The sequence below is a fragment of the Loxodonta africana genome, chromosome X (genome assembly GCF_030014295.1).
Source record: "Loxodonta africana isolate mLoxAfr1 chromosome X, mLoxAfr1.hap2, whole genome shotgun sequence".
Taxonomy (NCBI): domain Eukaryota; kingdom Metazoa; phylum Chordata; class Mammalia; order Proboscidea; family Elephantidae; genus Loxodonta; species Loxodonta africana.
Window position 1 is genome coordinate 16272391 of NC_087369.1, and position 14118 is coordinate 16286508.

At 37.7% G+C, this 14118-nt stretch overlaps 1 protein-coding gene across 4 annotated transcripts in view; it reads right to left on the minus strand.

The window, feature by feature from the left end:
• The window catches only part of FANCB (FA complementation group B), a 46875-nt gene that overhangs the window by 18923 nt on the left and 13834 nt on the right, over positions 1-14118 (minus strand). For all 4 annotated transcript variants that reach the window (XM_064278010.1, XM_064278007.1, XM_064278008.1 and 1 more), the window contains 2 exons: positions 11383-11535; positions 10519-10617 (listed from right to left, as the gene is read on the minus strand). In XM_064278010.1, the coding sequence (XP_064134080.1) occupies positions 10519-10617; positions 11383-11535 (252 nt within the window). The remainder of the gene's footprint in view (positions 1-10518; positions 10618-11382; positions 11536-14118) is intronic.

Genomic DNA, 14118 nt, shown 5'->3' on the forward strand with positions numbered 1-14118 from the left:
GCTTCACTGCAGAGTTCTACCAAACTTTCAGAGAAGAGTTAACACCACTACTACTAAAGGTATTTCAGAGCATAGGAAGAGATGGAATACTCTCAAACTTATTTGATGAAGCCAGCATATCCCTGATACCAAAACCAGGTAAAGACACCACACACAAAAAAATCACAGACCTATATCCCTCATGAACTTAGATGCAAAAATCCTCAACAAAATTCTAGCCAATAGAATTCAACAACATATCTAAAAAATAACTCACCATGCCCAAGTGGGATTCAAACCAGGTATGCAGGGGTGGTTCAACATTAGAAAAACAATTAATGTAATCCATCATATAAACAAAAGACAAGAACCACATGATTTTATCAATTGATGCAGAAAAGGCATTTGACAAAGTTCAACACCCATTCATGACAAAAATTCTCAGCAAAATAGGAACAAAAGGAAAATTCTTCCACATAGCAAAGGGCATTTATACAAGGCCAACAGCCAAAATCATCCTAAATGGAGAGAGTCTTAAATCATTCCCCTTGAGATCAGGAACCAGACAAGGATGCCATTTATCGCCACTCTTATTGAACACTGTCCTGGAGGTCCTAGCCAGAAAAATTAGGCTAGATAAAGAAATAAAGGGCATCCAGATTGGCAAGGAAGAAGTAAAAGTATCTCTACTTGCAGATGACATGATCTTATATACAGAAAACCCTAAAGAATCCTCAAGAAAACTACTGAAAGTAATAAAGAGTTTAGCAGAGTATCAGGATACAAGATAAGCATACAAAAATCAGTTGGATTCCTCTACACCAACAAAAAGAACATTGAAGAGGAAATCACCAAATCAATACCATTTACAGTAGCCCCCAAGAAGATAAAATACTTAGGAATATATCTTACCATAGAAGTAAAAGACCGATACAAAGAAAACTACAAGACACTACTGCAAGAAAACAAAAGAGACCTACATTAAGTGGAAAAGCATACCTTGGCTTATGGATAGGAAGACTTAACATTGTCTTGGTAGAATGTCTATTCTACCAAAAGCCAGCTATAGATACAATGCAATTCCAATCCAAATTCCAAAGACATTTTTTAATGAGATGGAGAAACAAATCACCAACTTCATATGGAAAGGAAAGAGGCCCTGGATAAGTAAAGCATTACTGAAAAAGAAGAACAAAGTGGGAGGCCTCACTCTACCTGATTTTAGAACCTATTATACCACCACAGTAGTCAAAACAGCCTGGAACTGGTACAACAACAGATACATAGACCAATGGAACAGAATTGAGAATCCAGACATAAATCCATCCACATATGAGCAGTTGATATTTGACAAAGGCCCCAAGTCAGTTAAATGGAGAAAAGACAGTGTCTTTAACAAATGGTGCTGGCATAACTGGATATTCATTTGCAAAAAAAAACGAAACAGGACCCATACCTCACACCATTCACAAAAACGAACTCAAAATGGATCAAAGACCTAAATAAATATAAAATCTAAAATAATAAAGATCGTGGAAGAAAAAATAGGGACAACGTTAGGAGCCCTAATACATGGCATAAACAGTATACAAAACATTACTAACAATGCAGAAGAGAAACTAGATAACTGCGAGCTCCTAAAAATCAAACATCTATGCTCATCCAAAGACTTCACCAAAATAGTAAAAAGCCTACCTACAGACTGGGAAAAAGTTTTTAGCTATGACATTTCCGATCAGTACCTGATCTCTAAAATCTACATGATACTGCAAAAACTCAACTACAAAAAGACAACCCAATTAAAAAACGGACAAAGGATACGAACAGACACTTCACCAAAAAAGACATTCAGGTAGCTAACAGATACATGAGGAAATGCTCACGATCACTAGCCATTAGAAAAATGCAAATCAAAACTACAATGAGGGCGGAGCCAAGATGGCGGACTAGGCAGACACTACCTCGGATCCCTCTTACAACAAAGACACGGAAAAACAAGTGAATCGATCACATACATAACAATCTACGAACCCTGAACAACAATCACAGATTTAGAGACGGAGAACGAACTAATACAGGGAAGCAGCGATTGTTTCCAGACCCTGGAGCCAGCGTACCAGTCAGGTACGGCACAAGCACAGAGAGCTGCTCCACCCCCTTGAACTAACCCCGGGAGGGGGACCAGCCAGTTCGCGGGCGGCGTGGGACGCAGCCGGTAGGAGAAGTCCCCGGGAGGCAGTGACTGGTCTTGGAATGGGAAGAGCAGCGTCCCAGCCGGGGAACCGTCCCGCCGGGATTTGGACTGGACGCAGCGGATTTTCTGGAAAAACTAGTTTCCCAGTGATGGCTCGGAGACAACAATCCATATTAAACCACTTAAAGAAGCAGACCATGACAGCTTCTCCAACCCCCCAAACAAAAGAATCAAAATCTTTCCCAAATGAAGATACTATCCTGGAATTATCAGATACAGAATATAAAAAACTAACTTACAGAATGCTTAAAGACATCACAAATGAAATTAGGCTAACTGCAGAAAAAGCCAAGGAACACACTGATAAAACTGTTGAAGAACTCAAAAAGATTATTGAAGAACATAGTGGAAAAATTAATAAGTTGCAAGAATCCATAGAGAGACAGCATGTAGAAATCCAAAAGATTAACAATAAAATTACAGAATTAGACAACGCAATAGGAAGTCAGAGGAGCAGACTCGAGCAATTAGAATGCAGACTGGGACATCTGGAGGACCAGGGAATCAACACCAACATAGCTGAAAAAAAATCAGATAAAAGAATTAAAAAAAATGAAGAAACCCTAAGAATCATGTGGGACTCTATCAAGAAGGATAACTTGCATGTGATTGGAGTCCCAGAACAGGGAGGGAGGACAGAAAACACAGAGAAAATAGTTGAAGATCTCCTGACAGAAAACTTCTCTGACATCATGAAAGACGAAAGGATATCTATCCAAGATGCTCATCGAACCCCATTTAAGATTGATCCAAAAAGAAAAACACCCAGACATATTATCATCAAACTCACCAAAACCAAAGATAAACAGAAAATTTTAAAAGCAGCCAGGGAGAAAAGAAAGGTTTCCTTCAAGGGAGAATCAATAAGAATAAGTTCTGACTACTCAGCAGAAACCATGCAGGCAAGAAGGGAATGGGACGACATATACAGAACACTGAAGGAAAAACACTGCCAGCCAAGGATCATATATCCAGCAAAATTCTCTCTGAAATATGAAGGCGAAATTAAGATATTTACAGATAAACACAAATTTAGAGAATTTGCAAAAACCAAACGAAAGCTACAAGAAATACTAAAGGATATTGTTTGGTCAGAGAACCAATAATATCAGATATCAGCACAACACAAGGTCACAAAACAGAACGTCCTGATATCAAGTCAAATAGGGAAATCACAAAAACAAATTAAGATTAATTAAAAAAAAAATACACATAACAGGGAATTATGGAAGTCAATAGGTAAAAGATCACAATAATCAAAAAGAGGGACTAAATACACGAGGCATTGAACTGCCATATGGAGAGTGATACAAGGCAATATAGAACAATACAAGTTAGGTTTTTACTTAGAAAAATAGGGGTAAATAATAAGGTAACCACAAAAAGGTATAACAACTCTGTAACTCAAGATAAAAGCCAAGAAAAACGTAACGACTCAACTAACATAAAGTCAAACACTATGAAAAAGAGGATCTCACAATTTACTAAGAAAAACGCCTCATCACAAAAAAGTATGTGGAAAAATGAAATTGTCAACAACACACATAAAAAGGCATCAAAATGACAGCACTAAAAACTTATTTATCTATAATTACCCTGAATGTAAATGGACTAAATGCACCAATAAAGAGACAGAGAGTCACAGACTGGATAAAGAAACACGATCCATCTATATGCTGCCTACAAGAGACACACCTTAGACTTAGAGACACAAACAAACTAAAACTCAAAGGATGGAAAAAAATATATCAAGCAAACAATAAGCAAAAAAGAAGAGGAGTAGCAATATTAATTTCTGACAAAATAGACTTTAGACTTCAATCCACCACAAAGGACAAAGAAGGACACTATATAATGATAAAAGGGACAATTGATCAGGAAGACATAACCATATTAAATATTTATGCACCCAATGACAGGGCTGCAAGATACATAAATCAAATTTTAACAGAATTGAAAAGTGAGATAGATACCTCCACAATTATAGTAGGCGACTTCAACACACCACTTTCGGAGAAGGACAGGACATCCAGTAAGAAGCTCAATAGAGACACGGAAGATCTAATTACGACAATCAACCAACTTGACCTCATTAACTTATACAGAACTCTCCACCCAACTGCTGCAAAATATACTTTTTTTTCTAGCGCACATGGAACGTTCTCTAGAATAGACCACATATTAGGTCATAAAACAAACCTTTGCAGAGTCCAAAACATCGAAATATTACAAAGCATCTTCTCAGACCACAAGGCAATAAAACTAGAGATCAATAACAGAAAAACTAGGGAAAAGAAATCAAATACTTGGAAAATGAACAATACCCTCCTGAAAAAAGACTGGGTTATAGAAGACATCAAGGAGGAAATAAGGAAATTCATAGAAAGCAATGAGAATGAAAATACTTCCTATCAAAACCTCTGGGACACAGCAAAAGCAGTGCTCAGAGGCCAATTTATATCGATAAATGCACACATACAAAAAGAAGAAAGAGCCAAAATCAGAGAACTGTCCCTACAACTTGAACAAATAGAAAGTGAGCAACAAAAGAATCCATCAGGCACCAGAAGAAAACAAATAATAAAAATTAGAGCTGAATTAAATGAATTAGAGAACAGAAAAACAATTGAAAAGAATTAACAAAGCCAAAAGCTGGTTCTTTGAAAAAATTAACAAAATTGATAAACCATTGGCTAGACTGACTAAAGAAATACAGGAAAGGACACAAATAACCCACATAAGAAACCAGAAGGACCACATCACAACAGAACCAAATGAAATTAAAAGAATCATTTCAGATTATTATGAAAAATTGTACTCTAACAAATTTGAAAACCTAGAAGAAATGGATGAATTCCTGGAAAAACACTACCTACCTAAACTAACACATTCAGAAGTAGAACAACTAAATAGACCCATAAGAAAAAAAGAGATTGAAACAGTAATCAAAAAACTCCCAACAAAAAAAAGCCCTGGCCCGGACGGCTTCACTGCAGAGTTCTACCAAACTTTCAGAGAAGAGTTAACACCACTACTACTAAAGGTATTCCAAAGCATAGAAAATGACGGAATACTACCCAACTCATTCTATGAAGCCACCATCTCCCTGATACCAAAACCAGGTAAAGACATTACAAAAAAAGAAAATTATAGACCTATATCCCTCATGAACATTGATGCAAAAATCCTCAACAAAATTCTAGCCAATAGAATCCAACAACACATCAAAAAAATAATTCACCCTGATCAAGTGGGATTTATACCAGGTATGCAAGGCTGGTTTAATATTAGAAAAACCATTAATGTAATCCACCACATAAATAAAACAAAAGACAAAAACCACATGATCTTATCAATTGATGCAGAAAAGGCATTTGACAAAGTCCAACACCCATTCATGATAAAAACTCTTACCAAAATAGGAATTGAAGGAAAATTCCTCAACATAATAAAGGGCATCTATGCAAAGCCAACAGCCAATATCACTCTAAATGGAGAGAACCTGAAAGCATTTCCCTTGAGAACGGGAACCAGACAAGGATGCCCTTTACCACCGCTCTTATTCAACATCGTGTTGGAAGTCTTAGCCAGGGCAATTAGGCTAGACAAAGAAATAAAAGGTATCCGGATTGGCAAGGAAGAAGTAAAGTTATTACTATTTGCAGATGACATGATTCTATACACAGAAAACCCTAAGGAATCCTCCAGAAAACTACTGAAACTAATAGAAGAGTTTGGCAGAGTCTCAGGTTTTAAAATAAACATACAAAAATCACTTGGATTCCTCTACATCAACAAAAAAACACCGAAGAGGAAATAACCAAATCAATACCATTCACAGTAGCCCCCAAGAAGATAAGATACTTAGGAATAAATCTTACCAAGGATGTAAAAGACCTATACAAAGAAAACTACAAAGCTCTACTACAAGAAATTCAAAAGGACATACTTAAGTGGAAAAACATACCCTGCTCATCGATAGGAAGACTTAACATAGTAAAAATGTCGATTCTACCAAAAGCCATCTATACATTTAACGCACTTCCAATCCAAATTCCAATGTCATATTTTAAGGGGATAGAGAAACAAATCACCAATTTCATATGGAAGGGAAAGAAGCCCCGGATAAGCAAAGCACTACTGAAAAAGAAGAAGAAAGTGGGAGACCTCACCTTACCTGACTTCAGAACCTATTATACAGCCACAGTAGTCAAAACAGCCTGGTATTGGTACAACAACAGACACATAGACCAATGGAACAGAATTGAGAACCCAGACATAGATCCATCCACGTATGAGCAGCTGATATTTGACAAAGGACCAGTGTCAATTAATTGGGGAAAAGATAGCCTTTTTAACAAATGGTGCTGGCATAACTGGATATCCATTTGCAAAAAAATGAAACAGGACCCATACCTCACACCATGCACAAAAACTAACTGCAAGTGGATCAAAGACCTAAACATAAAGACTAAAACGATAAAGATCATGGAAGAAAAAATTGGGACAACCTAGGAGCCCTAATACAAGGTATAAACAGAATACAAAACATGACCAAAAATGATGAAGAGAAACCCGATAACTGGGAGCTCCTAAAAATCAAACACCTATGCTCATCTAGAGACTTCTCCAAAAGAATAAAAAGACCACCTACAGACTGGGAAAGAATTTTCAGCTATGACATCTCCGACCAGCGCCTGATCTCTAAAATCTACATGATTCTGTCAAAACTCAATCACAAAAAGACAAACAACCCAATCAAGAAGTGGGCAAAGGATATGAACACACATTTCACTGAAGAAGATATTCAGGCAGCCAACAGATACATGAGAAAATGCTCTCGATCATTAGCCATTAGAGAAATGCAAATTAAAACTACGATGAGATTCCATCTCACACCAGCAAGGCTGGCATTAATCCAAAAAACACAAAATAATAAATGTTGGAGAGGCTGCAGAGAGACTGGAACTCTCATACACTGCTGGTGGGAATGTAGAATGGTACAACCACTTTGGAAATCTATCTGGCGTTATCTTAAACAGTTAGAAATAGAACTACCATACAACCCAGAAATCCCACTCCTGGGAATACACCCTAGAGACACAAGAGCCTTCATACAAACAGATATATGCACACCCATGTTTATTGTAGCTCTGTTTACAATAGCAAAAAGTTGGAAGCAACCAAGGTGTCCATCAACGGATGAATGGGTAAATAAATTGTGGTATATTCACACAATGGAATACTACGCATCGATAAAGAACAGTGACGAATTTGTGAAACAGTTCATAACATGGAGGAACCTGGAAGGCATTATGCTGAGCGAAATTAGTCAGAGGCAAAAGGACAAATATTGTATAAGACCACTAGTATAAGATCTTGAGAAATAGTAAACCTGAGAAGAACACATACTTTTGTGGTTACGAGGGGGGGAAGGAGGGAGGGTGGGAGAGGGTTTTTTACTGATTAATCAGTAGATAAGAACTGCTTTAGGTGAAGGGAAAGACAACACTCAGTACATGGAAGGTCAGCTCAATTGGACTGGACCAAAAGCAAAGAAGTTTCCGGGATAAAATGAATGTTTCAAAGGTCAGCAGAGCAAGGGCGGGGGTCTGGGGAACATGGTTTGCAGGGACTTCTAAGTCAATTGGCAAAATAATTCTATTATGAAAACATTCTGCATCCCACTTTGAAATGTGGCGTCTGGGGTCTTAAATGCTAACAAGCGGCCATCTAAGATGCATCAATTGGTCTCAACCCACCTGGAGCAAAGGAGAATGAAGAACACCAAGGCCACAGGACAACTAAGAGCCCAAGAGACAGAAAGGGCCACATGAACCAGAGACCTACATCATCCTGAGACCAGAAGAACTAGTTGGTGCCCGGCCACAATCGATGACTGCCCTGACAGGGAGCACAGCAGAGGATCCCTGAGGGAGCAGGAGATCAGTGGGATACAGGTCCCAAATTCTCATAAAAAGACCAAACTTAATGGTCTGACTGAGACTAGAGGAATCCCGGCGGCCATGCTCCCCAGATCTTCTGTTGGCACAGGACAGGAACCATCCCCGAAGACAACTCATCAGACATGAAAGGGACTGGTCAGCGGGTGGGAGAGAGACGCTGATGAAGAGCGAGCTAATTATATCTGGTGGACACTTGAGAGTGTGTTGGCAACTCTTGTCTGGAGGGAGGATGGGAGGATAGAGAGACAGGGAAGCCGGCAAAATTGTCACGAAAGGAGAGACTGAAAGGGCTGACTCAAGAGGGGGAGAGCAAGTGGGAGTAGGGAGTGAGATGTATGTAAACTTATATGTGACAGACTGACTGGATTTGTAAACGTTTACTTGAAGCTTAATAAAAGTTAATAAAAAAAAACTACAATGAGATTCCATCTCACTCCAACAAGGCTGGCATTAATTCAAAAAATATAAAATAATAAATCTTGGAGAGGTTGTGGAGAGACTGGAACACTTATACACTTCTGGTGGGAATGTAAAATGGTACAACTACTTTGGAAATCGATTTGGTGCTGCCTTAAAAAACCAGAAATAGAACTACCATACGATCCAGCAATCCCATTCCTTGGAATATATCCTAGAGAAATAAGAGCCTTTACACGAACAGTTATATGCACACCCGTGCTTATTGCAGCACTATTTACAATAGCAAAAAGATGGAAGCAACCAAAGTGCCCATCAACGGATGAATGGATAAATAAATTATGGTATATTCACACAATGGAATATTACGTATCGATAAAGAATAATGATGAAACGGTGAAACATTTCTTAACATGGAGGAATCTGGAAGGCATTATGCTGAGTGAAATTAAGTCAGTTGCAAAAGGACAAACATTGTATAAGACCACTATTACAAGAACTGGAGAAATAGTTTAAACAGAGAATATTTTTTGATGATTACGAGAGGGAGGAGGGAGGGAGGGAGGGAGAGGGGTTTTCACTAATTAGATAGTAGATAAGAACTATTTTAGGTGAAGGGAAAGTCAACACACAATACAGGAGAGGTCAGCACAACTGGACTAAACCAAAAGCAAAGAAATTTCCTGAATAAACTGAATGCTTCGAAGGCCAGCGTAGAAGGTGCAGTGGTTTGGGAACCATGGTTTCAGGGAACATCTAAGGCAATTGGCATAATAAAATCAAGAAAACATTCTGCATCCCACTTTGGAGAGTGGTTTCTGGGTTCTAAAATGCTAGCAAGTGGCCATCTGAGATGCATCAATTGATCTCAACCCACCTGGGGCAAAGGAGAATGAAGAACACCAAAGACACAAGGTAATTATGAGCCCAAGAGACAGAATGGGCCACATAAACCACAGACTACATCAGCCGGAGACCAGAAGAACTAGATGGTGCCCGGCTACAGCAGATGACTGCCCTGACAGGGAAGACAATGGAGAGCCCCTGAGAGAGCAGGAGAGCAGTGGGATGCAGACCCCAAATTCTCATTAAAAGACCAGACTTAAGGGTCTGACTGAGACTAGAAGGACCCCAGAGGTCATGGTCCCCAGACCTTCTGTTAGCCCAAGACAGGAACCATTCCCAAAGTCAACTCTTCAGACAGGGATTGGACAGGAGTATGGGACAGAAGATGATACTGGTGAAGAATGAGCTTCTTGGATCAAGCAGACACATGAGACTATGTTGGCATCTCCTGTCTGGAGGGGAGATGAGAGAGCAGAGGGGGTCAGAAGCTGGCTAAATGGACACAAAAAGAGAGAGTGGAGGGAAGGAGTGTGCTGTCTCATTAGGGGGGAGCAATTAAGAGTATATAGCAAGGTGTATATAAATTTTTGTATGAGAGACTTACTTGATTTTTCAACTTTCACTTAAAGCAAATTAAGAATTAAAAAAGAAACTTTTTTAGAAGTTTTTTTATGGAAAGCTTGAGGGTTAAACTGTTCATCTTTGGCATGTTTATGATTCATCATCTTCGCTGCCTCTCTGAAAGAAATCCCATAGACACAAATCCTACAGACCGGAATGTGTTTTCAAAATTCAGTTTATCTTATAAGACTTATTATATCTATACAATCTTTTACAAAAAGATTTCATTTTTAGACAATACCTTTAAAAGTAACACCATAATAGTTTTTACAGAGGTAGCAAAAAAAAAAAGATCTTTTAAAATATTATTGTTTTTGCCCATCACTGAGTTGCTTATACTTAAAAGATCTCTCTTTGAAATTTTTTTATTTTATTTAGGATAGCACTATTCAAAAAAATAAATACATGAAGCAAAAAACTAAGACAAACACTAACCTTCAATCTTCTTTCCAGAGCTGGAATCACGGAAGAATGAGGAGAATTCTTTTCGTCGTCTTCAATTAAAATATCTTCACTGCAATCCAACGTATCACTCTAATAAATTAGACAAACAAACCAAAAACCTAAGTCAAATTTTGAAATAAACTGAAGATTCATGAGATTAACAATATACAATTAAATTTTATCCAAAGAGCAGTTTTCCATGGTATACACTATTTTATGAAAGGCAAATTATATCTTTTCCCCATCATGTTCTTGTACCTAGAAAAAAATCACAATGACTAGTATTACCACCTAACGTTTGTACATTGCTTTATAAAGAATCAGCTCATAGAACTGTCACAAAATTCCATAGTTAAAGTAAGAATTATCTTCATTTTACCAATAAAAAAATTGGGGCTTAGAGAGATTTTGTATATATTTGAAGCATCAGTTGTATTATTTCCTTTATGCACAAGATCTCAAGATATTATCAACTACTACTTCTGTTAATAAACTGCAGTTTCCCTTCCGTTTATTCCTTAATTTAAATTAACCCAATATTATCATGTTTATTGGTATAAAATACAATTTTCAGAGGCAACGATGAAGTTAACTTTCAACATTACTGTCACTTTAGGGACTGCCAGATATACTGTATTTCAAATTTATATCAAAAACATAAAGCCAAGTTGTATAACATCTGTTGAAAGGAAATTCAATGTACGTATTTTAAATGACCCAAGCTATGTATTTTTAAAATTCAAAAAGTTTAAGTATGAAATCACAAATATTTGAATGGTGGCTCAAAAGCTTTCAAGCCCTTAAATTTTCTAAAATGGTTCTTAACGTAATGTATAAAAAGTAAAGAGAACTTACTGAATAGTTTATGCTGACGAGATCTGTTATTTTAAATGAAGCCAGGCAATCTGAGTTTGAGGAGCTCTTCCAAAGTAGCAGCACTTGTTCAGTTCCAGCTCCAACGAAGTCATCGATCAGTAATGAGAGAATTTTTTCCCACTTAGTGGCAACCTGAAAGGGAGACAGAAGGGAGGAATACAGGAGGAAAAAAAAAAAAAACAGACGTGACCAAATTAAGTTCTTTTGTTTCATGGAGCTATAATTTGTTATCTTCAATCTTACAAATAAGTAATGAAAATGGTAGTGTAAAAACTAAAAATAAATAATAAAGATACTGGAAGACAAAACAAACATCAAACATACGGAGCTGTAACAACTTTATGGCTAGCAAGGCACTGAGATTTAATGTTATATCAATGTCTGCCCAGGGACTGATATGTTCCTGATTTCTCTATTAAAAATGTATTGTAATCTACTTATGAATTTTTTTTAATACTTCTCACAGCTAAATCTTTGGGAAATTTTAACTCCCATAGGCCTTAGCAGATATATACTTAGGATCAGCCCAACTGCCCAAGGAATTTCATTGCATTAGGTAACCAGAAAGTACAAATAGACTTTTTGAGCACTCTCAAAACACAATGACCCATAATAGAGTCAAGATGAACTTGTTACTCTAAACCCTGGCACGTACAGAACATAGTCATTATAAGGGAAGGGACCCTAAAAGTGGGTCACCTAGAACACGCCTAGCCTAATGGAATAATACAGTCAGTTCATACCAGAACATCAGACCCCAAGTTTAAAACAGAAGACTACTTCTTAGAAGTCCGTAAAGCTGAAAGCCTCCGGGTTGGTCCCCTGGAAACTACCACCAGGGGGAGCAGATCTCCCTTCTCCCTGAGGCAAAAAAGCTAAAACTCTCCTTCAGAATCCTAGAAGTGCAGTTACATCAACTAGAAGAGACAGGAGGGTGCCTTGCATTAGAGAAGGAAGTTAAGTAAGGCTCTTCCACCTACATAACCAAATATCAGTCTCGCCCCTATAAGGTTTCCAAAGCAGTGACACTTCACTTGTGCAGGGAGAAAGCTTATTTGTAAACCTACACCCTCCCTTCCCCCAGCCCAACAGGATCATGGAGCATAACGAACTATGTGAAGAGATATTAGTAAAAGGAATGTCCTGGGCATGCAACAACCCTAGTGCTGTGTACACAAGCATGCACACACATTTGCAATCTACAGTTCTGGAACAATGCTGGCCAATAGAAATACAGATGAGCCACATACATAATTTTAAATCTTCTAGTAGCTAGTAAAAGAAAATTCTCTACTAGCAAACATAAGAGATTTTAATAGTATGTTTTATTCAACCCAAATATCAAAAATATTATCATTTTAATTCAATTCAGTGTAATCAATAAAAATTTATTGAGATATTTTACTTTTTTACGAAGTCTTTGAAATCTGGTATCTATTTTACAGCTATAAAAAAATAGCACATTTAAATTCAGACTAGCCACATTTCAAATGTTGTATAACCACATGTGGTTGGTGGCTACCATATTAGACAGCACAGCTCTAGAACATATTAACCTCCATCTACAACAAGCATGGAGGCTTCGTCTCACATCCTTTGGACATGTTATCAAGAGGGACCCGTCCCTGCAGAAGGACATCATGCTCGGTAAAGTACAGGGTCAGCAAAGAGGAAGACCCTCAATGAGACGGATTGACACAATGGCTGCAACAATGAGCTCAAGCATGACTGTGAGGATGGCACAGTACCGGGCAGTGCTTCATTCTGTGGTACATAGGGTTGCTATGAGTCAGCATCTAACACCACCACCACCACCACCTAAAAACATCTACAACAAACCGAAACTTATGCTTCAGGTATACTTGACAAAGATCTCAACTTTGAAATGTCTGCTACATAGATTTTTGCCAAAAGACTTACAGAGACCATTTCAAGAAAGTTAATCGTGTACTTCTCTGGACTCTAGTCTCTCTCTGTGTCATCATATCACTGGATTAAACACTAAACCTGGAGCTTTTATGAAGGATAAACAGAAGAACACACTAACCTTGATTTCCTTTCTGTATTTAATCTATGTTTTTCATCTGGAGCTTTGGTGGCACGTGGTTAATAGCTCGGGTGCTAACAAAAATGTTAACCCTATGTGGCAGTTCTACTTTGTCCTATAGGGGCTGTATGAGTCAGAATTGACTCAATGGCAATGGGTTTGGGTTTTGTCTTTGATCTATTTTTGTAAAGTGCCTTAATTCCTTTATGGAATAAGGTAGAAAAAGGATAAACGGATGGATCCATAGCCAACCCAAAGGAAGATTGCTTCTACTGTTTTTTTCTAATTTGGGGGGCAAACCCGCTTTCAAAGACACCATTTTATTGTTAAACTATATATTCATTTTATTATTCAAAATCACTTAGATACAGTAAATTCCTCTCAGAACTCAATGTTAGAAAAAAAAAGTTCCCTTGATGGTATGTCCCATTCAATTGTAAAACCTGTTGTATTTACTTTTTTTAACTGCTGAATTGCTCAAATATAATTAGTTCCCTTAACTTAGGGTTTTTGACATTATGATCCCCCTTTATTTCTAGATTCTCAGCCTTTACTCCTGTTTTTGAAGCAATCAAGTATTTTACCATCAGCTATAATGTATTTTTTAAGTATGTGAGCATAAATGTAAAGTTTACACCAAGCTGGAGGCATGAGCTGCAAAGTCCCAA